The following is a 25,631-nucleotide window of genomic DNA, read 5'->3' as shown; positions in this document are numbered from 1 at the left end:
GTCTCATCACACTCATTCTCCCTAAAGGTCATAAGAGCAGGTCTTAGGGAGCTGGAAGCAGGTGTGCCATAGATCTGAAGAATTCAAAGCAGAATCCATTTGATCCCCTCACCACAGCTCTCAGGAAGAATGTACACCTCTCTCCCCTTCCCCTGAGGTTCCCATGAGAACATTCTGGGAAGGTGAAGGCAGTAGAATGGTGACTCTGGAGGTGGACACCTGGATCTCTGTCCCAGATCAGCACTGTCCTGCTTTGTGATGTAGGGAGAGTTACCGAACCTCCACCTGCCTCAGTGTCTTCGTCTATAAAATGGAGGCAATACTAGTCACAATCCCCAGAGTCTTTCAAGGGTTGGATGCCTTGATATGAATGATACCTGAGCCAATGCTCAACCGTGTTAACTGTTACTCTTATAAATGGATGGCACTCCTATCATTGCCTGCCTGTTTGAGTCTTGGGGAAAACTGGACAGGAATTCTACATGTGTCTCTGTCTCTTCTTGCTGTTTGACCTGGGACGAGTTACTTCACTTGTCTGAACTTTGGTTTTCTCCTCTGTTAATTGAGATTGTTAAACAAGAAGAACCTTACAGTTTTCAGTCCTCGCACTGTATGCTTTTGTAGCTTTAGTTATGAATTTATGATGGAGTAGATTTAAGTAAGCCCATTTCCCACAAGAAAAGTAGCCGGTGTGAACAGTCCTGTTTCTAAACTACTCCATCTGAGTTCTTTGTAACTCTTTTTCTGGGAAGAGTCTTCCTCACTCAATGAGCACTTTTGTACTTTTCTCTCACTTCAAGTACTCAGCGACATTTGAGAACTTTGCTCCTGGGAATTACCTGCTGCTGGTGCACACAGACCTGTGGCCTTACCCTGACATCCTCATAAGGTGTGGGAGTCAAGTGGGGCGGTCCCTTCCGTCTCTTCCATCACCTGGTCGGGACCAAGGCTGTGACTGGTTCTTCCACAGCCAGTTGAGACAACTCACCTATCTGGGTAAGTATAATTGGATGAGCATGTTGAGCACATAGTCAGAAACCACCGTTCCCTTTGGAATACCAAACATTGGTGCTGTGAAGTGATGAGGAGCTGAAAGAGACCGCTGCGTGTTATGGTTAAGTGGCTGGGCTCTGAATCAGACTGCCTGCATTTGAATCCCAGCTCTAGCACTTACTAGCTATGGGACATCGTGCAGGTATCCTTTCTAAGCCTCAGCCTCCTTATCTGTAAAATGGGATAATAAAAGGACCTATCTAAAGGATAGGAAATTAAATCAAGGATAACATGTAAAATTCTTTAGCAGAGGGTCTAACCCAGAGCAAGTGCTTAATAAACTTTGACTGCTATTCATATTTTTCATTCATGTTAAGGCCATGTTGCATTTGTAGAAAAGTCAACTGGACATGTAAAGACAGGATGGCTGGTTGTGATCACAGATACAAGGAACAGCAAAGGTACAGAGAGGCAGGATGAAGAGTGTAGTCAATGTGGAAAGTGAGAAGCCTTGGAAGGAAATCTGAGGTCAGAAAAATGAGATGCATGGAAGGCTATCTGAGGACTGGGGGATGGGCTGTCTTGTCTTGTGTCAGAGGCAGCATCAGTGAAGGGTCCAGGAGCCTCATTTTATAGAACCAGAAACCCTACAGTGATTGCAGAGTAACAGGGGCCAAAAGGATTTCCTTACCTTCTTATTGTGCATGTTTCACGGGAGCCCAATGTGTGGGTCAGGGCCATACATTTCTTTTGACTTCCTGGACTTCCTGAAATCTCATATTTGACTTCCTGAAATCTCATATTTCTTTTCCATATTATTTCAGCATTGGTCACTCTGAGTACATGGTGTCCACTTCTACCAACCTTAGCTCAGTGTGGTCTCTAAGAAGGAGAATCTGACAAAATGAGTCTCTAAAAGGACAATTTTGTTATGAATTGGTCTTAATAGATCCTGGTTGAAATCAGGGCCATGTCAAGCATGGCAAGTCCCAGTCTCTGCCACAAGCCAGACTTGGCCTTAAGGGTTTGGGGAGCTGGTAGGCGCCCTGAGTTCTTTGTCCCTCTCACTTGTGCCTATAGCGATTTGTCAACTGGGTCTGATTACACTTGAGCCCTGGGGCGATTACATTTTAATAGCACCAGAGAGGAGAGGATGGTGCTTCCCGGGTTTTTAAAAAGTCTTGGCCAAATGGATTACTCTATATTTTATTTGCACTGAATTGTACCATTCAGATTTTATTCCTGATTTGATTCATCCATAAATATAACCTAATACTATAAAAAATCAGGATGGACAGAGATCCCTGAGACTGTTTTACCACTAGAGTCACATACAGCCATTAAGTAAGAGCAGATAGTTGCCGTTAACTTTAACTATGGCTATTCATTTGCTGTATATTCTGAAACAAAATTTTAATTTCAAAGTGCTCTTGTTTTATTAGTTAGCGTGCTTCTGAGGAGCCTGTCTTGTCCATTGATCAGATTTGTTCATGAACTGTAAACTAATTTGAACAGTCACATAAACCAAGCATGATAAAGGAACATTTGTGGCATAAAGAAAACAAAATCAGGTCATGCAGCTAAAGATTTTCTTCCCCGCCATTATTTATTGAATTAACAGCAAGTTATAGTATTATACTATATGTACACATATGGTATAAATGCATATCTGTATAAGTATATATATATATTTTATGTAGATGTGCCTCTGTATTATATATGTACATATATAGGACTTAGGTGAATATTTCAGTATAAGCCATTTTTATTAGGCAGATGGCTTTTACTAATTAAAGAGTCTTTGTATCAGAATACCTTGGTATCTCCACTTTTGAATAATATGAGTTGGACAAGGAACAGGAAGTCACAGAGGGTTGCAAGTCAGATACCCGGACTCCTTGGAGAGGATTCCTGGTCCTCCAAATAGCGGCTTTCATGGCCATCTGTGCTTCCACCATCCTCTGTCTGAATGGAGTAGGTAGGTGGCGAGAGCCAGGCCTGTTCCCATTCCTGGGCTGGCACAGTGAGGACTTGAGGTTTCAGGAGGAACCGAGGCTCACACTGGTCTTCCGTGGTGGTGTCCCATGCAGCTACATTGGGTTGTGTGGATGGGTATGACTTTGGATGTCTTCTGTGTACCGTCTGCACCACCACTAGGAAGTTGATGAGGAGGCTACCATGGTGTCCGTAGACCAACAGCCCAACAGCAGTGAGGTAGCTGTGGCTGACCCCTGAAAAAGCCTCCAAGCAGTAGAGTTCAGTTACATATTGATTAGTTTGTTACTTTCACTTAATTGTTTTCTTTGGACCATGGGGCTTTATAGGTCTCTGTGATTGGGATAATTTACATAAAATACATTTAATCCAAGAAGAGAAGCCCTCACAGTCTATGTGGACATATTCCTGGAATGAAGAGCAAAACAAAACAAAACAAAAAACTCAGGGGGAGGTTGTGTATACAGAAGGTTCGCTTTATTATAGGGAAACTGCTTGACCCTCCTCCAGGTCCACCGAGTTTCCTGTCAGGCTTTGGGGGGTGGGCATGGCTGGGGGGACACTGCCCCTTTCCCTGCTGGCCTTCCATCTGGAGTCTTGCTGCACTGACAGTTGGCTGGCTTTCACTCATTCCTTGACCACTTCTAAGCAGACCGTCTTTTGTATTGTTTGTGTGCAGCCCTACCACATCCCCCCAGAGAGGAAGTTTTAAAAAAATCACAATTATATTCATTTCCTCCATTTAGCTCCTTGCTGTGTGATTTAAGATGCCTGACTCGTCTTTGACCCAGCCGAGAATGGCAGAGAGCAGAACCCAGGCATTCTGGCTCCTGGCTGTGACTCTCTCCACTAGAGTGTGCTGCCCACTCAATAATCGTGGGCCGCTGACCCACAAGGGTGGGGGTGCCAGGCAGTGGTGCAGGAGAAAACCTCTCACTGGTCCCCATGACAAAGAAAAAGTCCCGCACATATAATATTTTTTGACTCTTGCCTTTCTCTTCTTTACCAAGGCAAGTTTTGTCTTTGTTCAGCAATGTCTTTACAGAATGCAGCTTCTTTGGAAAGCTCACGGCCAGAGTTTAGGGCTTCGGGTTTTAATCAGTGGCTGGCTGGCTGTTTTACCTGGGGCATGGAATTATAAATTCTCCATGCCTCCGTGGCTGCATCTATACAGCGAGGTTAAGAATACTTACTTATCTCTTGGAATTGTGGTACAAAACACCCAAACATCTTCAAGTGTGATTAGCATGCCGTGTTATTTTATTACACATTTTCTCAGTAGATTATTTCTCTAGAATGTTTCTTTTTTCCTGGAAGGTGGTCAATCTCAGGTGCCTTGAATTCCATATACCTGTCATAACTTGTCTGAAAGAGTCTCATTCTACTTTCCTTGACTAGCTTTTGTAAGATAACAGATTCATGATAACATGGCGTATATGATATATGGGCCCCCTGATTGAAACTTAATATCACTTAAGCAATTGTTACCCACAGAATAAGATAACCTTGCTCATTTAAGAATCTTTCTTAAGGAGATTGGTTCTATGTGGTAGGATCCCGGAGGGGCAATATTTGGTGTGATAAGGTATCATGAACGGCAGTGGTGAACTGCAACTTCTACACCATGCTTGCAAACGGGTCTGACTGTAAAACAAGTGTTCCTTCATATTGTCAAACTTGGAGTCAAATCCAGAGAGCCCATTTTTCAGTCTCTGTGATTGGATTCACTAGCACTCCTGTCTCTGACTTACACAGCCAGTTTCCCACTACCTCTGTCCCTGTTTTTTTTTCCCAGGGATGTTTTAGTTCGTGGTGAACTATTTTTATTTTTTAGTTACATTCACGCTATGAAATAATTAGTCAGCTAATTAATCTGGTTTACAAGCTTTGTAGGATTCTTCAGCTGTCAGTCAGGCCCAGGCCTGAGGCCTACATCTAGTCTCAGCTCTCTTGCCCATGTGATTCCCGTTGCCATGGCTACCGGCTACATCTGCTGACACCCCACTCTCTATTTATTGCTTAATTAAGAATTTCACGCTCTGCCCTTATCTGCCTCTAAGAACAAGCGCATACTGTTAAGAAATTCCGAATTTACGCCCGGGCACAAGGAAAGCCTTTCTTGCGGGCTTGGCTGGATGGAGCCTCTCTAACGATCTTCTCGGCGTCCCAGCCGCCACCCTTCAATCAAAAATCATTAAATGGGGCAGAGATAATGAGCATGCAGCGTATCAAAAGCAAGATGTTTGCTTGGTCCAAAGGAGGAAAAGCTGCTAGGCCCCATGCTCTGCTCCAGTTCAAAGGGAGATGAGACCCCCTCATCACTGGGGCCTGATAAAGCCTCATTTGTTCTGGGCTTGACTTATGCAAAAGGTCTGGTATGTCAGAGTCCCATCTCACAGCCGTGGGCTCCCCCCACCTCTTGCCTCCACCTCCACCGGCCCCCTCCCCGGCCTTCCGCACACTCGTGTGTCAGCACTTAGGCAGCTGGGTCCCCCAAAGCATCAGGCGGAGCGTGTAATCACTGACTCCACGCTGACAATGGCCACTTGTAGGGGGGTGGCCAGGAGGAGGTCTTCATCACAATAGGGACACAATTATTGCAGCTGCTAGGGAGGGCTATGCTTCTTCCTGTAGAAACGCAATAGGACTTGCCCAAAACAGGAGGACAAGGCTGGGGGAGGTGGTGGGGGTGAGGAGGGGTGGAGAAAACACCCTTGAGTTGATTATTCATATTCTGACTCTTGGAAGCCTGATGCGGAACCGGTGGGGTCCCAGCAGCTGTTCCTGCACAGTTCTCTTCTAATAATTGTACATTCTGTCCGGGGTCAACTTACTTTTGACCCTGTTCTTTTATATTGGGAAGAGGCTCTTTAGGGAAAACTGTTGGGTTGTGGCAGTGTGCATTAAACACTCACAGCCCCCTTCCCCTTGCTTTATCCCCTGCCCAACCAGCAGCCGGTGGGTGATAAATTCCTATCAGATGCTGAGCCATTCACACTCGCCCCCCCGCCCGAGTTCACACAGCAGAGATGCAGCCAAGCTGGGATATTGTGTGAGGCGGCAGCTGAGAAAGTCCGCCTGCTAGGCTTGGAGGCTCTCGTGTACCACCTTCCTCTGATCAGACTGAAAAAAAAAAGACACGTCTAGCCAGGCTGGTCAGTGCTTGTTTCCAAATGTCCCCCTCACCAGGATAAAGGCAGGCTGTTTGGCAAGAAGCCGGGGCTGTTGTCTATGAGGGCAAGTGGGCTGTGGATAGAAAGACAGATGGACTTTATTGTCTCAAAAAACAACTCAAGTCACATCACCCAGAAGGCTCAGAAAAGATGCTGTTAACTTGGGAGATCCTGAAAATAAGACACGTTTTCCTAAGTTGGCAGTGAGGCGAGCAGGGATCCGGCCCAGGTTTCTCTTTTCTCAAAGCGCTAAGGCACTGGGACGGAGCAGGCTGCTGCCTAGACCCTTCTGTTCTTCAGCTGGTCTAGGAGACCCCATGCAACTCCTTGAGAAGGAATCTTGTTAGGTTCTAATGAGAGAGGACTCAGCTGGCTCCCCAGAGCTCTTTGGGAGGATTTTATGAGCAGAGCAGAATCATAATCCTTTGAAAATCTGCAGCCATTCCCATGCCGAGGCCCTCTAAGGCAATCTATAGCATTCTAGTTAATAAATTAATTTACATTCTTATAGAAAACTCATTCCCCAAAGATCCCCAAGGATTGGTACCGGTAATATAGAGAGCTGACTTCAGGGAAATGCACGACAAACCTTTATGGCAAAAATATAGAGAACGGAACAGGAGCTGCGGATGTGAAAAGGGATTTTGCCTCTCAATTACAAGCAACTTCTCCAAAAGGAGAAGGAAGGAAGAAATGGAGAAAAGGAAAGAAAGAAGGAAGGAAGGAAGAAATGGAGAAAAGGAAAGAAAGAAGGAAGGAAGGAAAACTCAGGAATCAGAATCAGATACTTTTTCAAGGAATCACTCAAGATTAAGGAGCTAATTCTCAGCGATGCTGGTGGCTGGCCTCCGTTCACACAGGTCATGGATGATATAACCAGTATCCTGACTTGGCTTTTCTGACTCTATTTCAGTGTTTTTTCTAGTATACTAGTGTTTTGTTTTGTCTTGTTTTAATCTAAGCTTGTGTACCTACCCACCCTTGTAAACCAGTTCTTCTTTCTCCTGTTTGTAGGAAAAAGCTGTACTTGTTAACTCCTCTGTGCTTCTTGAACTTTACATATTTGAGTACCGCCTTCACACTTTGTCACATCCTTATGCCTCCTGTGCTATTACTTACTTGATTTTTTTCTTAAATCAACTCCCACACTGCCTTATTTTTAAAACCTGTCTTTTTTTAAGCAATATTATCCATAAAATCATGGGTTTAATGACCTACTTGCTTTCTCTAAAACACATTAACATTCATAACTATTAAAATAAAACTTTTATACTACTAAAATTATCACATTACATTTTATATTTTGAGAGTATACTTTGGTTTTCAAATTTTTGGTATAATTGATGAAAAGTAAGAATTGTGAATATAAGTATCTCTCTCTCTCTCTCTCTTTTTTTTAACCTGGGTTCCTTTCCTCACTTGCTAAGAATACCTGCCACTTGCTAAGAGAAACTTTTACTCACAGGTTTTTACCTGTGAGTAAAAACCACATTTTTAAGAGTAGAGTATGGAAAAGTTTGTAAAATTCCTTCAAGAAGTGCTTTCTAAGTGTGCCTCATGGGCAAACAGCTGGAATGCTTGCTCCCAGGTCCCCTGCCCCCGGAAGTTCTGGTTCTGTAGATCTGTGCAGGACCCAGGAATCACATACGCCCTGTGCAAGCACGGCAAACCTTGCTCTGAGTCAGAATAACAGTTGTTATTGTTCTCTGAGTTAATTAAGAAGGTTTAATTGAGCTAACTCTCAGGACTGGTTAATGCAGATGTATCTCTCAGCATCTTGATCAAGTTCTTTTAAAAAAATTACACCTTTTTATGAATGAATGTTATTGGGAATAATAGAAGACTCACAAGTGTTGGAAGGATTTTCATATCATATTTCTGTGAAGGTCTTGAAAAGATCCTGGGTGACGAGGTCAAGGTCACTCAGTGGCTCTCTCCGAGAGGCTGGAATCAGACGAGAGTGGTCCTGCGAATCAAGCTTTAGCTGCCCAGGGACCAGTTGACAAGAAAGCCTTCTCTGTGGCTGAGTGAATGAGGCTCATTTCTGGGGAGCAAGAACTGAACAGGGAGGGAGAAACAGAGCAGGAGGGTGCAGGAGTGTGAGAAGAGGTGGAGGTCGGGGACAAGGCAGGTGAAGATGAAAATGCAAAGAGAGGACCAACCCAAGAGCTGGCCCATGAAGATGGCACTGGAACTGGGTCCAGGGCCGAAAGAGAGGGAGAGCAGGCACGAGTCAGGTGAGACTGGAAGGAACTCACAGACACAGAAGCAGTTGCTGTTTCCCGTTCTCTCCACGTGTAGTTAGTAGCTGACTCATGCTAGATAAATGTGAGCTGAGCAAGAGGTCCTAATACACGTACAGTCCTCAATGGCAAAGTGAGCCTGGGGATAGAGTGAAGAAGAAAACAGGCAAGGGATCTATTGCTAAGATACCAGCTGGTTTTTCTTTTTAGGTAAGCAGGTACTCTCTCCCTCCAAAATTCCAAGAGAAAATGAGACCTGCCCTGGGAGAGAATCAATTAATTTTTCTCTTCCCTGGGGCCCTCGTGAGGACAAAATTTGCCAACACATCACTCTGGCAGGCATGAGAATCAGATCTACATGAGTAACTCTCTTTTCTCTCACCGGGAGCCATTTTCTTACACGTTTCTCTCTTTCTCCTAGATGTCTGTGTTTATAGCAAGCTTAGATCATGTAGCACTCATCAGAATAATTTGGCTATAATTGACCCAAAGGCTTCTTTTCTTTTTGAGGACCAACCAGATATTCTTACAATCTTGGAAGGATCAACGGCAGTGAGGCTCCATTGATAAACAAAGGAGATTAACCATTCTCATATGACAAATACAAAATCAGAAATCATAAGCACTGAGAAAGCATATGTACAATGTCACAGCTTGTGTTAGGTTCTTAAACTCTTCCTGAGTCAATACCTTTATTCTCAAATGATTTTTATCCCTCTTGGTATTTCTCCAAATTGGAAGTGACACTGCATTTACGCTTTTATAGAGTCAAAGCACTTAGCAAACTTCAGCGGATCTGGTTAAGTTGCTTACAACTCTGAATACTAGGGCTTATTGTGATTAGGTGCAGCTGTCAAAAGAGTGAAAGCATATTTTTGGGGTTTTGTTAACTGGCTGCTAGAATAATGAGCCTGTCGTAATAACGGTATTGATGATGACTCACACGTATTGTTCATTTGAGCCAAATGCTATGCTCAGCACATTACCTGGATTTTCCATCTTTTCTTCCCAATCACCCTATGATGTAAGACGGTACGATGATTCCCATTTTCAGAGGAAGTGAGTGAGGTTCAGAACTTGTCCGGTACCCACATCTAGGACCTGGAAGACCCAAGATTCAAATCCAGGCTGTTGGATTTCACCCACGCACTTCCCGCTCCGTCTCTGCGGTCTCTCTCTGCCTAGAAGCGGTGTTTGGGAAGAAAGAGCCCTCTGCTCCCACGCTCAGAACCAGCCTGCAGGGGGCCTGTGGTATAGGAAATCAGGCTTTTCTAATCTTTCCTGCTTTTGGTGATCTTGCTCCATTTCCTGTGATACTGAAACTGCTTCTCTTCTCAGATTGAGTGATATTCACACACCTGCTTTAATAAAGTGAACAATAGCTTTTCAAAGCATGTTTTAGTTCCAGTGTCTGCTTTGGGGAAGAGGTTGTTCTGGAGGTGGGAGCCATTTGTGTACGTGTAGAGGCTGAACAAAGAGTCCACCCAGATCAGAAGCCACCGGTGCCGAGGTGCTCGCTGCTCCAGGGAGCCTTGGTTTACCAGGAACAGGGCCTGGGTAAGGGCTTTAATGGATGAAGAAAAGTGGGACAGCATGTACTGGGGGTCAGGTATGTCCAGGGCTCGCCTTTTCAGTTTTCCGGGTAATCATCACTGCTGCCTATGAAGACTATGTAATCATCATAACTACAGTTCCTGATGCCGTACTGGCTGGCGGTATCCTTTTCACCCAGGGGATTCTGGATACATTGATTATTTTCCCTCTACTTCAAATTCCCTCCTCTATATAGTGGGAAAAACGATGTTTCAGTCTAGTTGATTTACAACGTTTTGTTATTCTTTTTCATATTCTTTTCTATTATGGTTTATTACAAGACATTGAATATAGTTCCCTGTGCTGTACAGTAGGTCCTTGTTGTTTATCTATTTTATATATAGTAGTGTGTATCTGCTAATCCCAAACTCCTAGTTTATCCCTCCTCCCCACCTTCGGTAACCATAAGTTTGTTTTCTATATCAGTGAGTACAAGGATGATTTTTATAACATCTTTAAATGAACTGACTTCCCTTTCCAAATGATTCTTGGAATTTTAAAAAATTTTACCTTTCCTAGAGTTTGATTCCATTACAATATTTTATTCCTTTCTCTTGTACAAGGGTATTCTATTGTTACAGACTTTTACATGTTTTTAGATGTCATTTTGCCATATTCCCTTTCTCTTTTCTTTCTGATGGAACCTATCTTTTTTACCATTTTGTCTTTTGCCTCCTTTAAAAGGCTTAATTCCTGCCTCCATTTGTTTAATTTGTCAAAATTGCCAGTTAAGCTCTGGCATACAGAGTAGAGCAGTATAAATTTAGGATTTCTGATTGGTCCATGAAAATTAAGTATCTACATGTCCAACAATGTCTAGTGTCTTAAGGTACAGGAGAAAAGTCCCTCCCTCAAAGATTTAAAGACAGAGCTGAGGACTGAGACAATCCTAAATTCACCACAGTTGATGCACAGTGGGATAAGTATCACTGTGTGGTTTTAGAAATGCTTTTAAACTTTAGAAAATGCATAGTTCAGTGTGAGCAGAAGTGGATGAGTTAGACATTATAGAAAAAAAGAGATGTTAAGCTGGTGGCTTTATTATTAATTACTTTTATTATTTAAGTTAGAAAAGTGGGTGAAATTTGCAATAGTATAAAGAAACAATATAGGTAAAGCTTTGGAAGTGATGATAAAGTAGAGCACATAAAGAACATGTTGGCCATTCTACCTGGTCAAAAAAGTGTGTACAGTGGAAGGAGAAAGCCACAGACTCAGGCATTTTATAATGGGAATAAATTTTAAATTGAAATATAGTTGATTTACAATATTATGTTAGTTTCGGGTATACAGCATAGTGATTCTGTATTTCTGCAGATGATACTCCATTATAGGTTATTACAGAAAAATTTTAAGTGAGAATAATGAACAAGATAAGAATAGAATCAGAGAGGTCTCATCATGGGTGTTTTGGGGGATTATTTTCTTTGTAATGTTCTGACGCTTATGCTTTGTGATTAGAAAGAGTGATCCTCGGTCTACTCCATTCTGTGATAGAGGAAAGGGTTTAGGGCTCCGGGGAGAGGCAAAAGGAGAGCATGGGTGGGACCAAGGCCCCAAGGCGGCAACCTTCAGCATCATTGGGTCCTTCAGTGGTGGGAGGTGCTGGCCTCCATGGCATCGAATAAGGCAGAAAGGTAATTAACCACTAAGAGACTAGGTGTTACTGAAGAGTGGAGTTCGCGCACCTGATTACTAATTAATCAGGCGTGAGAGCACCTTGTAGATGAATTCACTATTTAATTACAGCAGCCTCTCTTGGCAAAGGAGCATATGTTCCCAGCTTAATCTACTGGTTTATACTGACATCAAATTGTCATTATCAGAAAGAATCAGGCCTTTTGATTATTTCCACTAATTTATTGAACGCTTAAAATTAATGAACCCCAGGCCTTTTAAATGTGCTCAGTTGGTTTGGAAGATGGGAGGAGAAAGCGGGGTGGGGAAAAGTCTTCATTAAAAGGACAATTTGTTTGGATAAAGGTAAAGCAAATACATTTCATGGGTGATCTGAACTCTACTGGTGAAAAATACATGAATTCTAAAAGCGGAGCCTTCAAACTGATGGAGGGGAAATAGGATATGAGGGGTGTCTTGCTCACCAACACTGGCCTCCAAAGAACATATGGTGAAACAGTTTTTTCCCTAATTATTTATGTGCCAATTCTTTTGGAAAGCTCACTGCAATTAAATTTAATCAAATAAAAACAATCAAAGTCAAATATTGGAAATCAATTGTTAGACTAATTAACAAGGACTTCATTTTTTTATTTTGAAAATTTAGTTAGGTTGGGGAGAATTTAGCACAAAGCCATCGTTCTCACACGTGAATGTCTTTTGTATTAAGATAATCTTTGTATCACATCCAAGTTACGGTTTTTTGTGTTCAGTTTCAGGTGAAGGCCAAGTTCAAGTAATTCTCCAGGTGAGGGAAGGTGTGGCGCCAACTATTTCAGGTGAGTATTAACTCATCAAATAGAATTGCCTGGTACAGCAGAATGTCCTCCAGTCGTTTTATAAATTCCTCCCATCATACTGTTTGTAGGGCAAGTATGAGCCCTAATGCTTTTATGTCTGACAACTCCTTATTGTGTCACCCCTACAGCTAAAATATACGTCTGCATGTCAAAGAAAGATATAAGAATTGGTGCATTTCAAAACATAGGAAAGTAAGAGTTACAACATGTAAATAAGCACATTTCATGAATTATGGACCATATGTGCACACAGGAGTCCAGATCTGCAGATGAGCCATTAGGCCCCCACCAAATGGAAAGAAAAATTCAGGGTATCTTAAAACTGTAATTGTTCCCAGTAATTTCAGGAAATCAGGGTAAACAAATCCTCCCCATAAGTCAGATGGTTCTGTGAAATCTTTCTAACTCATAAAAGCTAAACTCTCAAAGACTAAATGACTCATAAGCGCCTTCTAATGTATTTCATTGTTTGTTTTTGTTTACCCGGAGTCTGTTTAACTATACATTTGCAGCCGGGATAAATCTTTTCAAAGGCTGAGTTTTCCTTTGATTTCCAGTGGCATTTTTGTGTTATGTCAGAGAAGAGCCCGGGCTAATCAGAAAATGATCTAATTTCTCCATTTAAATTAATAAATAAATGAGGTTACGGTATGGGACTAAAACTGTATGTAAACTAGAAGTACCGACGATGACCTTTTCATGCTTATTGGACCGAGAAGAAAGGGATTCTTTGTTTTTATATCTGTTTCTGAGCTGCCATAGCCTTTGCTCTTTCTGTCCCTAGTTCTTTATCACTTTTTTCCTTTAGGTGACTCAAAATGCTTTGTTGAATGCCTCTCATGTGAGGTGTGGGAGGTGACAACAGTGAACAAGATAGAATGGTCTTTGACTTCATGGGGTCTTAAGGTCACCGGGGAATGTCCATCAAATGACTAAATAATCAAGGAATATGTTTCCTTTAAAATAACTGTTACCAAAGAATAGTATCTTACAACTCTCTCCTCTCTGGATGTCCTGTGTTCAAATTCCCCCGAGAAGAGATACGTTCAGTTGGGTCAGCCCCTATTTTGTAGAGAACCTACCTGTTGGGGGAGCTCTCATGTCAGGCCCCCTCAGAGGATACTGGACCATCTGTGGGTGGCCATTCCTGGATTGGGCAGCTTTTGTCAGCATGACGTGCCTCTCAGCACTTAGTGCGAAGATTTCTGTATTAAGGACTCTTTGGAAGGACACTGTGGGTGGCTGGAATCCAGGGCTTTTCAGCAGGGGTCAGTTTTAACTGGGAGGTGCTTCACTTGGCCTGTCAATTACAACATGCTGAATAAATAGAAAGCTGAGGCTTCATAGAGTTGTAGAATTTTAATAAGGGAAGGAACCTCACAAGCTGTCCTATCCAATTGCCTCATTTTACAAATGAGGGCATGGAAGCCTAATCATTAAATAGTTTACTTAGTCACATCAGTAATCAGTGGTTGAGCCTGGATGAGAACTCAGGTTTCCAACTCAGTCCAGTGTTCTTTCTGCTATACCATGTAAACCCTAAGGTATTCAAATTACCTTTTTGGCATATATTAACTTATGAGTTAGATTAAAATTAATTTTATATATATAGCCAATTTTCCTATCTTATACAGGTTGGGACAGAAAACTCCTAAGACCCAGGGAGTTACAGAACTAGTACATTACCATTCATTATATTCAAATATTTATTATTAATATGGTTCTAAGACATTGCTTGATTTCTATCGTGTGGGGTATAAGTGATAATGTCAAAATTTAAATATGGCATGTCTTTTGTTTAATGGAGAGCTCTATGAAAAATAGTACAATTTTTGCAATATCAAAAATTCTTTGACAAAACAAGAATGGAATAAATAATGGAGTTCCATCTATATGTTGACCGATTCAGAGATACAATGAATATGTAATGCAGAAAAAACATTTTGGGTTGAGGTGTTCTGCTATAGGGCCTTTTAGCTCACTTAGTTAGTTGAGGGTTTATTCTGTGTACAGGATTGTGCTGGTCATTATGGGGACCTGGTAGACAGGATACTCCAGAGGCAGCAGAAATTAGGGTATACGTGGGCCAGTGCTGGGAAGAAGCAGAGGAGGTGGTGCTGATGAAAGTTGTTGTATGGGTGCTTAGTGGGTTTGCGGTAAGGATGTATGCTAATTTGGGTGAAGGTGGTACCCAGGTTTCTGAAGACCCCAATGCAGGTTTTTCATGCTCCTCCAACACTGTGGCTCCATTGATTTCCTCTTGGTGTCCATGATGCGTTATAAAAGATGGGAGAGAGGAGGAGGGTGAAGCAACCCACACTGGGGGAACACAAAAAATATTTCTGAAGAGGCTTTACCTCAACCATGTTGTCTTTTCAGTGGGGGCTAGTTGCAAATATTGTTGACAGTCATATAAAAATATTCAGATGATCAGATACTGTCTTTGTAAATTTGCCATCCCTTTCCCCACAGATCAAGTTTCTTTCCTTTTCTCTGGTCTCTGGATCTGTCAGCCTTTCTCCTGTTTAAACTCATCCCATCCCTTCTAACATCTTCTGAACTTTGTTTTATCAGCAAATGACTCTTTGTCACCTCTCAATTAAAAAATCAAATCAAAACAAAATTCGTGGACCCTAAATCCTCCTGTAGTTTATATCACTCCTGCAAACTTCTCAGAATACTAGCCTCCTCTTGATGTGGAGCCATAGAACGCTGGGGTAGATGAAGGATTGAGGTGGAGAAGGAATACTTGGCTCACGTACCAAGTTGGAGACCATCTCAAATGGTGGCTGTTGTTGACTGACAAATTTGAGAGGAAAGCAAGGTGAGGGCTCATCACAAATGTTGGTCCTGACCAAAATTCATGGACTCCAGTTTCAAGATAAGTCTAGCGTATTTAACGATTGGGAAGACAGATCAAAGGCTGAGGGTCTCAAATCTTAAGGCTATTCATTCCTTAATGAGCTTTTTGCAGGATCAGACCCAGCGTCTTCCCTTCCTTACTTCCAGTGCATTCCTCAATCTACTGTAATCCAAGTGGTTGCCACCTCCATCACTCCACTGGGACCCTCTTCATCTTGATCACTATGCTCTAGTTGTCACATTCAATAGCCACTTCTTATTCCCTCTCTTATTGGAAATTTGCTATTAACAAGATCACTTCTACTCTCTGTACATTCTCTATTTCTTAGTTTTCCAAGACATTCCTCTCTTCTGGTTCTCCACGTATGCCTCCGATAGCTTTAACTCTTTAGGCTTCTTTTCCTCCCCTCTTCTTTCTATATTAAAAATAGTCATCTAGAAGCTTGATTTTAACTGTATAGACATCTCATAATTCTGCAGGAGACTAAACATGTCCTTGTCCATTAAGGCTTCTTATTTTAAGGCAGGATGGTATAGAATGATCAAATTCATTCATCATAACATTGCTTAGAATAGCTACCTTAAGATTTAGTTTGTTCAATTAAAGACAGTTTAAACATTCCCATAAACGAGAGTGAAGATGACAGACTTGAAGGATGTTTGTTTCCAACATCTGTGATACAAAATTGAAGCAATTAAGGGTTTTTGGAGCTTGGAGTAGGGTTTTAAAGAAACTGGTCTTTGCCTGTTTGAAATATCACTGGAAGTAAGAACATCTTTTTTCTGGACTTTATGGTGTTAGTGGCCACCTCAACAAATACTCCCACCCTATCCCCACCTGGGTGTTTAGGGTATAGTATTGAAAAGGAGACAAAACTGGGAGGAAACTTAGAAAGGCATTATTGGTGTTTATAAAATATTTATTTATTTATTTTCGCGGTACGCAGGCTGCTCACTGTTGTGGCCTCTCCCGTTGCGGAGCACAGGCTCCAGACGTGCAGGCTCAGCGGCCATGGCTCACGGGCCCAGCCGCTTCACGGCATGTGGGATCTTCCCAGACCGGGGCTCGAACCCGTGTCCCCTGCATCGGCAGGCAGACTCTCAACCACTGCGCCGCCAGGAAAGCCCAAAATATTTATATTTTTTATTTTATTTTAATTGAATTATAGTTTATTTACCGTGTTGTGTTAGTTTCTGGTGTACAGCAAAGTGATTCAGTTATACATACATATATATATATATATATATACTTTTTATATTCATATACATATTCTTTTTCACATTCTTTCACACTATGGTTTATTACAGGATATTGAGTAAGTATAAAATATTTCTAAAGCCTCTTTCTGAGTAGGGTTTGTTGCAAAACATTGCCTGGCTTCCATGGTGTGGGGTATATTTTGTGTTAAATTGTCTAGGATTTCATTTTTTTTTTTAACATCTTTATTGGAGTATAATTGCTTTACAATGGTGTGTTAGTTTCTGCTTTATAACAAAGTGAATCAGTTATACATATACATATGTTCCCATATCTCTTCCCTCTTGTGTCTCCCTCCCTCTCACCCTCCCTATCCCTAGGATTTCTACTTGACCACAATCCATGTACTTTTAAGTTATCCCAGGGCCCTAATTAGACCATGACCACTGGAGAGTTGGGTTCAGGCAGACATAATAGTCAGGTGTTCCCTGTGGTTCTGACCTTAGGCATTTTGTCTTTCCACACTGGAGTCCCCTGGAGCTCTCACAACCATCCTCAGATTTTCAAATACGGCCTCTAGGGTGATAATGCCAAAATCTATCCCTCGGACTTAGAGCTCTTTCCCATCCTTCAGATTCACAGCCATCCCCTGCTTGCTGTGTATCTCCACCCAGAGGCTTCAAAGACACCCCAAACTCTGGCCCAAACTGAATTCGTCGATGTCTGTCTTAATGGGCATCTCCATCTGACACCACACCTGCTGGAAACCCAGGGCTTACCCTTGGCTCCTCCATCTTTGTCACCCTTTCCACTCTGACCTCTGGTTATTCCTCTAGCCCTACCACTTGCCTCTTTCCAGCTCTGTGACTCAGCAACACCAAACTGCTTATAGTTCTTCCATGCGATCTCTCATTTCTTGCCACCGCGCGTGCTCACCCCTCTGGAGTGCAGACTCTCACCACACACCCTCACCCACTTCACCTGGGTAGGTCCCAAGCCTTTACAGTGCAGCTCAGATCTCAGATGCTTCTCTCCAGGAAGCCTCCCCTGGCAAGATCTCCCTCCCTCCCTTGGTCAGGTACTCCCTTTAGCGTTCTATCCCTCCAGTATTTACTTACATACTTACACAATGCCAGTTGCTCCTTGGGAGCAAGCATGACATTTTATTTCTTTTTGCATCACTGTTTTTTAGGACTGTTCTGATGGAGAGGGCACTCATTATTTATGCTTGTGAAATTAGCAAGTAATAGATGAGATTCCCTCCCTCATCATGTGAGTTCTTGAATCTCCTAGGAAATCTCCCTAGGTGGAAAAGAAAATATTTTTCATAGAACAAATATATTTCCCCTAAAAGAACCTAATGTCATTTAGGGTTTAACTTGAACTTCTTAAGTGAATGCTGAATAAAAGAAGATCTGTACTGGAAGAAGAGAGTTTGGTCATCTGTGAATCTTTTCATCCTCGTCTTTTGAGACAATCTCTCTGCCCTTCTGACTCTGTACCAGGGATCATGTTCCAGAAAAGAATGTGTGGGTACATTTCACATTGGCATGGTATGGTCCCCACTGGAAATTATTAGATTTCTGCTACAGTTTCTTGAAGAGGCCAGTGGGATGGTTGAAAAGAAAATGCCACTTGATCATCAGTGGCAGAATCAATAAAAACCAGTTTTAACTTATGAACTATATGTAAATTATTGCAGTGAGAGGTGTTCAGATGATTGCCCTGCCTTTAATACACATTAAGAGTTGTGAGAAAATCATACCCTTTGACTTAGTGATTCCATTGCTAAGATTCTATTTTAAGAAGAAATCATGATTACTGGCAGATTTTCACAGAGATATTTAACACTGCATTCTCTATAATTTGAAAAGAGAGTGGACAAAGCCTGAATGCCAAACATTAGGGATTAAATAAATTGTGGGCTTTTCATGTGATAGAATATTATGTAACCATTAAAATCATGTTTACAAGGAGTTTTAATGACATTACAAAATGCATGTGAAAAACTGTCAAGTAAAGTAAGAACTGAATGTAAAATTGCATGTTATAGGATCTAAATTATGTAAAAATGCTGAGAAATTCTGGAAGGAAATACAAATAAAAGGTTAATGGCGGTTATCTCTAGGTGGTGAGATAGTAGACAATTATTATTTTTCTTTTTCTTTCTATATTTGCATTTTCCAAATGTTTCGTGATAAACATATGTTGTAGTATTTATAGTAAAGGCAAAACACAAAAGTTTAATAACAAAAGTAGAATATATTTTCCCTAGAAGTGGAGGTAATCTTCTAAGGATTGAATAATTACCTGCTTTATGCCTGATAAATGTTTTTATGGAACATTATAAAATATCTAAAGGCAGCTTCTTTGGGAAGTGAAAATGTCACCAGGATCCTAATATAAAGGATAGAATTTGTTAGTTATCATAGTGAATCAGATTTTCATAGTTACCCTTGCTATCTTCCTTTTGTTTTCTAGCTTCTTCCTCTGCACCTGAGTCAGTTTTAAAATGGTCCCTCCCCGAAGCATGGGAAGGCATGGAGAAGGGCTGGGGAGGACACAGCGGTACCATTCCAGGCCCTGGGGATGACGTCCTGATTTTACCCAGTGAGTGAAACAATCTATGGGGTAAATAATCACAGACAGACTGAACTGGGCCAATCTAATTGGGGATTATCTGTCATTTAAATATATTGAACAACACAGTAAAGAACGTGGAAATAAATAGGCAATTATGTCTACCACTTTCTCTTTTGGGTTATTACAGGAGAGGAATTTCATAATCCAGTAAAAACCAGAAAAAATAGTTCAGCCTACCTTCATTAAAGGTGGGATAAATAGTGTCCATGCCAAAAGGAGTTAGACTAATCCACTAGCTGGATAATTCTAATGTGTCAGAGAACAGATTTACAGAAAATTTTAGTATCCTTATGTTTGAAAGACACAGGGTATATGGAAAGAAGCAATTTTCAAATGCCTCCTATCTTTTGCCTTCGTGAATCTTTTAAATATAGGACTGAGAAGAATGACAAGGTCTTCTGTTGCCTTGATTTTTCAAAGATGATGGAAAAGGAACGGATAAATCAAATAGAAAAATAAAATTCTATCAATCTGTCAGCTACCTAATCTATCACCTATCTATCCATCATCCATCTACCTAGAACTCTCTTTTTGTTTACATAAGAAGGGAAAGGTGATTCCTCAGAGGTACAGAAATACACACCATATTTACAAAATTCTTCTTTCTTAGGAGAGAATTCTTGAAACTACTAGAAAATTTCCCTAGCCCGAGAAGAAAATGTTTTTCATACAACAGATATATTTCTTAGGACCTATTTCCATTTATGGTTTAATTTGAACTTCTTAAAGTAATACTGAATAAAAGAAGATCAGTACTGGAAAAAGAATATTTGGTCATCTGTGAAATAATAATAATGCTAATATCAAACATTTGTTGACAACTAACAATATTTGGGAATCGTTCTCCATATATTAACTAGTTTAATCCTCACAATAGCTCTGCAATACAGGTAATATTATCATTCCCATTTTTACTGACAGAGAAACAGAGGTCCAAGCCTGTTAAGTTACTTGCCCAGGGCCACACAGTTTGCAATTCAGCACAACCAGGATTTTGAACCAGACGATCTGACTCCAAGTCCTTATTCTTAACCAGTCAAGTACATTTCCCTTCTAAAAGGACTAACGTAAATGAAAAGAGTGGTGGTGGTGTTTGCTTTATTTACGATGGGAAATGAAGGCAGAAAGGTTAAAACGTACTGACCACCTTCTGGGCATTGGTGGGGTGCACATGGAACTGCACAGAGAGGTGAGGACAGAGGGAGCGGGCTGACCGGTACAAACTTAAACTATTATTATCATCCCACCCCCCTATCATCCACCTCTCTCCATGGAGGATGGAACTTTTTGAATAAACAAGCTCATGAGTCATTCCTATAGGGAAAGGAAAAATCTGTTCTGCCTCAGCCTTCTTTTTGATGAATGTAGCCAGTGGATTGGCCCTGGGCTATGGTTTTTCCCACTGAGCAAACTGTTTCCCCCACTGCATGCGGGAAGCAAGAGAAGCTTTTGAAGGTTGCCAGGCTTTTTGTATCCTTGGGACCTTTATGCTGAGCGAGGAGCAATCTTAGCTATCTTGCTTGACACTGCATTGACTGTATCTACTCTGTGTCCTGGTTGCTGGGGCCCCTGGCATTCTCCATCATCCTTCATTCCTTTGTTCATGGTCAGCTCGTAAGATGGACCCGAGTTCTCCGTGAAGCTGCTCTTAAAGAGCACAGATCAGTGCTCTGGAAAAACGCGGCAGGGGGATGGGCGGGCACAGATACTGGATGTCTGAAGTATCTCCCACTTGGTCCTTCAGTATTATTGTAAAGATCAGAGAAGTTAAGATTTTTTAAATCTGCAATTATTGTTCATTATTTAGTTTTCAGTTGGAAAAATAAGGGAATGAAAACAGATTTGTAATATATAATAAATGAAGTCCTTACTTCTTGCTGCCTCTCTCCTCAAAGAAGCCCTAATTCCAGAAAATTATCTTATAGTTGCCAGTGTTTTAATCTGTTCTGTTTAGTTTGGGGTCTTTCTTTTTTTTTTTTTTTTTTGTGCGGTACGCGGGCCTCTCACTGTTGTGGCCTCTCCCATTGCGGAGCACAGGCTCCGGACACGCAGGCTCAGCGGCCATGGCTCACGGGCCCAGCTGCTCCGCGGCATGTGGGATCTTCCTGGACCGGGGCACGAACCCGTGTCCCCTGCATCGGCAGGCGGACTCTCAACCACCGCGCCACGAGGGAAGCCCTAGTTTGGGGGTCTTTTGTAGGTGCTGTACTGGCTTTACTCTTCTGTTTTGATTTTTTTGGCAAACCCTGATATTTTGACCTCTGATGGACCTTGGGATTGAATTCATCTCGTCTTTCTACATGTGGTTTTACCTTCTTGACCTTTCTGGCTGTTCTGGTTTCTTTCACTCCCTGCCTCCTCTGAAACAAGTCAGTTTGTTCACCCAAGTCTGGCACAAAAGAGACACCGAGCACTGCTTGACTGAAGCGCATGTTCTCCATGCTGCATCCATCATTTCACACCAGAACTGAATCTTTGGATTTCACAGGATCGACCCAGTACAGCTATCAGATTTTACAGGTCTGTGGAAAGTAATGCCTTTTCCTTTGAACAGAGTCCTAAGAATTAAGATATTCCTGACGATGACGATGATGGTAACAGCAACTATAATTTGCGTGCTGGGTGTCTGCCATGCACTGTGCTAAGTGTTCCACATGGATCTTCTCGATCATTCCTCACAACTACTTTGATTTGGATCCTGTTGTTATCTTCCTTTCTATAGCTGAGGAATTTGGGACATAGAGAGGTTAAGTAACTTGCCAAAGTTTCTCCCAGCTAGAGAGGTTAAGTAATTTGCCCAAATTTCTCCCAGCTAATAAGTAAAAAGGCTGGCCCAGGAAAGCAGACAGTTTGATTCCAGAGCCCTAACTCTTTACCACATATATATTTTTAAAAACTCACCATTCCTACTTGCTCTGATTCACTCAAATCAGACTCCATATTATACTGAATTTATACTTCTCTACTTCCTGTTCCCATTGTTCCCTTCACTTGGAATTTAAAAAAAATTTATTGAATACCTAGCATATGTCAGATACTCTACGTGAGGAATTCAATCTTGTTACATTCTCATTAGGTACATACATGTGGAGAAACTGGAGAAACTTCCCAAAGAGGTATCTGATGCCATGAGCCATTGGTAGAAGTATCTGCTTTGCATCTGGTAGCAAATATAGTTTTAATTCAAGTTAACATTCCTTTCCAATTCAATTTAACCAACAATAACTGAACAGTCACCACACCAGGTGCTCTGATCTGGTGCTCCAGAGGCAAATGGGATACAGCTGTGATCTCAAACAGCTAGTAACTTAGCTGGGTTGATAAAACACATACTAATACTTAATAATACAACAAATAGCTGTAATAAACACCAGAAGTGTTTAGAATCAAACACTTGTCCCAGGCAAGATGAAGAGAGATGACTTCAGGGAGGAAGAGGCATTTGAAGGGGACCTTGATAGATGGGATAAGAAACTGAAGGTCAGTTACGAGACACAAGGGTGTACTGGGGAGGGAGCAATGTTTTAGGAGATACAGGATGGGCTGTTGACGAGGGCAAAGCTGTGTTCACATTTGGATTCTGACATTTACCAACTGTGTGGCGTTAGACACGTTTTAAACGTTTCCGACCTTCATCTATAATATGAGGGTTAAAATTAATATATCATCATGTTGAGGGGATTAAATGAGATAACATCAGCACACATGACTGCTGCGTGGAGTGTTGGCAATAATGGAATTATAGATGAACGCTGTGATTTTTAATGTGTCAGGTGCTCTTTTCCTTTGTTTTCCCATCTGCCTGCCCCTCTTGGCCTCTGGTATTACCAACACTTTGTATTTGCTTTCCAATGGCTTATTATTTAATTTTCACACCAACCTTGGGAGCTAAATAGGTAATAACTATTATTACAGTAAAAACCCATTTTTACATAATACGATTTTAATGGAACTGCTGATGTTACAAAATGAAAGTGACTGGTAAAGAAGATTTAAGTGATACTTTTGAACCTCTAATATAATTTTATGATGTTTGTGTATTTTAATTCATTAATAAAGGAAATGTGTAGAACATTCCCATCATTATTCAAATAGACTAGCATAATTTTTCAATAAAATTCTTAGGGTAAATTGCCTATTTCCATTTTCTGGGAAATCAATTTTATGGAATGACCTCAGACCCATCATATTCCATAAAAATAGGATTTTACTGTACTAATAAAAGATATCACTATTTTAAGTATGGTACCATTTTCCTTTGAGGCATTCTGTCTTTATAGACATTGGATTTTGAAAGCTGTAAATTCTTCTTGGTGGTATTATATGGAGTGAGCTGAAGTCATCATGGAGAATTTGCTTTTGTAGTTTAGTTTGTGATAACTTTGCTTCACACAAACAAGTATATCTGATTGTCTTTGCCTCCTAAGTACTGGGAGAATTGGTCTAAATGCATTCAAGACATCTTACAGAGTGGGAACAAGTTCTATCTAATAAATCATGCAAATCGCAAACCCTCACAAATGATCCTGCTAACTTGTACTCCAGGTTTTGTCCTGAACTGACCTGCGAGGATTTGATGCTTCCAGTTCTTTCTCTGAAGGAGTTTCAGCCATGACAGGATGACACCCTTTTCACGCAGAGCAGCTTTAATGAAAGGAAAATGTGTTATAATTCCAAGTGGCAGGATTCTGTTTTGAAGGGTACAGATATGATATCATATAGCCTCCAGCATGGTTTTATTTTTGCATGTATGTGTGGTAGAATTCACTGTGTTCCATTTTCCCATATTACTTTGAACTGTCCTTATTTGAAGAGATGAATGGATAAGTACTGGGTTTTTTTCATAATAGTTCTTTTGTTTGTTCTGATTTTCAGTACTCGGGTACTTTAAATGGCAGTGAGGCTCATCAAAGTCCTGGGATGTTCAAAGTCAACAACGTTTAACGTATTTCCTTGTTAAATTGCAAGACGTTGAGGTTGGAGATATGAGTTAAGATGACCATAAATCAGGAAATAATTTTTCTGGGGGAGGAATTTCTACAAAATGTTGAGAGTAGAGCATTACAAGCTTAATATACTTTTTTCTTACCCGAGATTATAACTTATATAGGATAAGATACAGGTAACACAGAGATTTGGGTCTGCAACATCAGTTAGAAACCAAATACCATAAATATCAGTGTTGTCTCTTGAATAGTTTCGAAATTCTGGTCTTGTCCCATTTGGATGGGACAGAAAGTCACACAAGCCATCACCCCCATTTATTCTGGATTACTAGCAAGTGGGAAGGGGAAGTTAATTTAAAATTGAGTTACTGGGGTCCTTTGTAGGATGCATGGCATTAGTATGGTGACTGCGGGAATGTGTGTATTCTGGAAATCTATCAATATTTAACAAACCACCTAGAAACTTCATAGCTTAAAACATACGTTTTATTTTGTTCACAGTTTTGTGAGGAAGGGCTAGGCTGGGGTATTCTTGCTGGGGTCTTTCATGCATTGCCGTCGATGGTGGCTGGGCTCATCTAAAGGCCCAGCGTGGTTGGGTGGTCCAAGAGACTTCACTCATGCAGCTGATGGTTGACACTGGTTATTGGCTGGGAGTTCAGTCAGGGCAGTCAGCTAAGAGGCCTCGGTTCCTCTCCACATGGGTTTCTCTGTGGGGCTTCTTGGGCTTTCTAACAGTGTGGCAGCTGGAATCCAAGAAGGAACATCCTAAAGCAGAGTTCCCCAAGAGTGAGCAGTCCAAGAGACCTGGGTGAAAGTTGCATACCTTCCAAGCCAGCCTTAGCAGACTCAGAATATCATGACCATCACATTCTCTTGGTCAAGCAGGGCACTAAAGCCAACCCAGATACAAAGGAGGAGAATTAGGCTCTACTTTCATTGGGAAGAAGAGCAAAGAACTTGCAGCTGTCTTTAATCTACCACTGTGTATGCGTTTATTGTGTAGTGTGTGTGCATGTATGTAATTAAGAGCAGATGTACCTGACTTAATTCAAAAGGTTTGAGAGTTTTAGGGTCTGGTCAATTTGTGCTGTCTTCCTTCTCTGGGCAGACATTATTTAGATTCTGTTGGCTTACGTGAGTCAGAAATTGAAGCACACCAGGAGACAGACTGGTCAAAGGATTTTAGTTTCTTTATTCTCTACTACCTACCATGCCAGGTGTTATGGTATTGCCTCTTCACTGCCTGAAAGTGGGATTCTTCAACCCTTGAACAAAATTGGGGCCCTGATCTGGGATTTCTCACCCTGAGATGGGCAACGGATGACAGTGTTTGGGCCGCAGCCTGTGTCCAAATCTCTATGTGGATGACCAGAAGCTTCTTCTTGGGAGAGAGAGGAGTGCTTTGGGGTGAGGGGAGAAGTGGAGCACGAATACGTTGAGCATTTTGTTTCCTTCAGGGCAGAAATGAAAAGTTTGCAAGGATAACAGTCAACAATTCTTTTACC

General features: G+C 41.4%; 1 protein-coding gene across 1 annotated transcript in view; it reads left to right on the top strand.

Annotated features, from left to right (window-relative positions):
• The window catches only part of PKHD1 (PKHD1 ciliary IPT domain containing fibrocystin/polyductin), a 404,235-nt gene that overhangs the window by 199,267 nt on the left and 179,337 nt on the right, over nucleotides 1-25,631 (top strand). Inside the window, exons 49-51 of the mRNA XM_027126840.1 lie at nucleotides 801-996; nucleotides 12,388-12,453; nucleotides 19,016-19,144. Coding sequence (XP_026982641.1) covers nucleotides 801-996; nucleotides 12,388-12,453; nucleotides 19,016-19,144 — 391 coding nt within the window. The remainder of the gene's footprint in view (nucleotides 1-800; nucleotides 997-12,387; nucleotides 12,454-19,015; nucleotides 19,145-25,631) is intronic.

This window comes from Aethalodelphis obliquidens, unplaced genomic scaffold (genome assembly GCF_003676395.1).
Source record: "Aethalodelphis obliquidens isolate GAN/ISIS:26980383/991018 unplaced genomic scaffold, ASM367639v1 scaffold31, whole genome shotgun sequence".
NCBI classification, from domain to species: Eukaryota; Metazoa; Chordata; class Mammalia; order Artiodactyla; family Delphinidae; genus Aethalodelphis; species Aethalodelphis obliquidens.
This window is presented reverse-complemented; position numbering and strand designations above follow the sequence as displayed.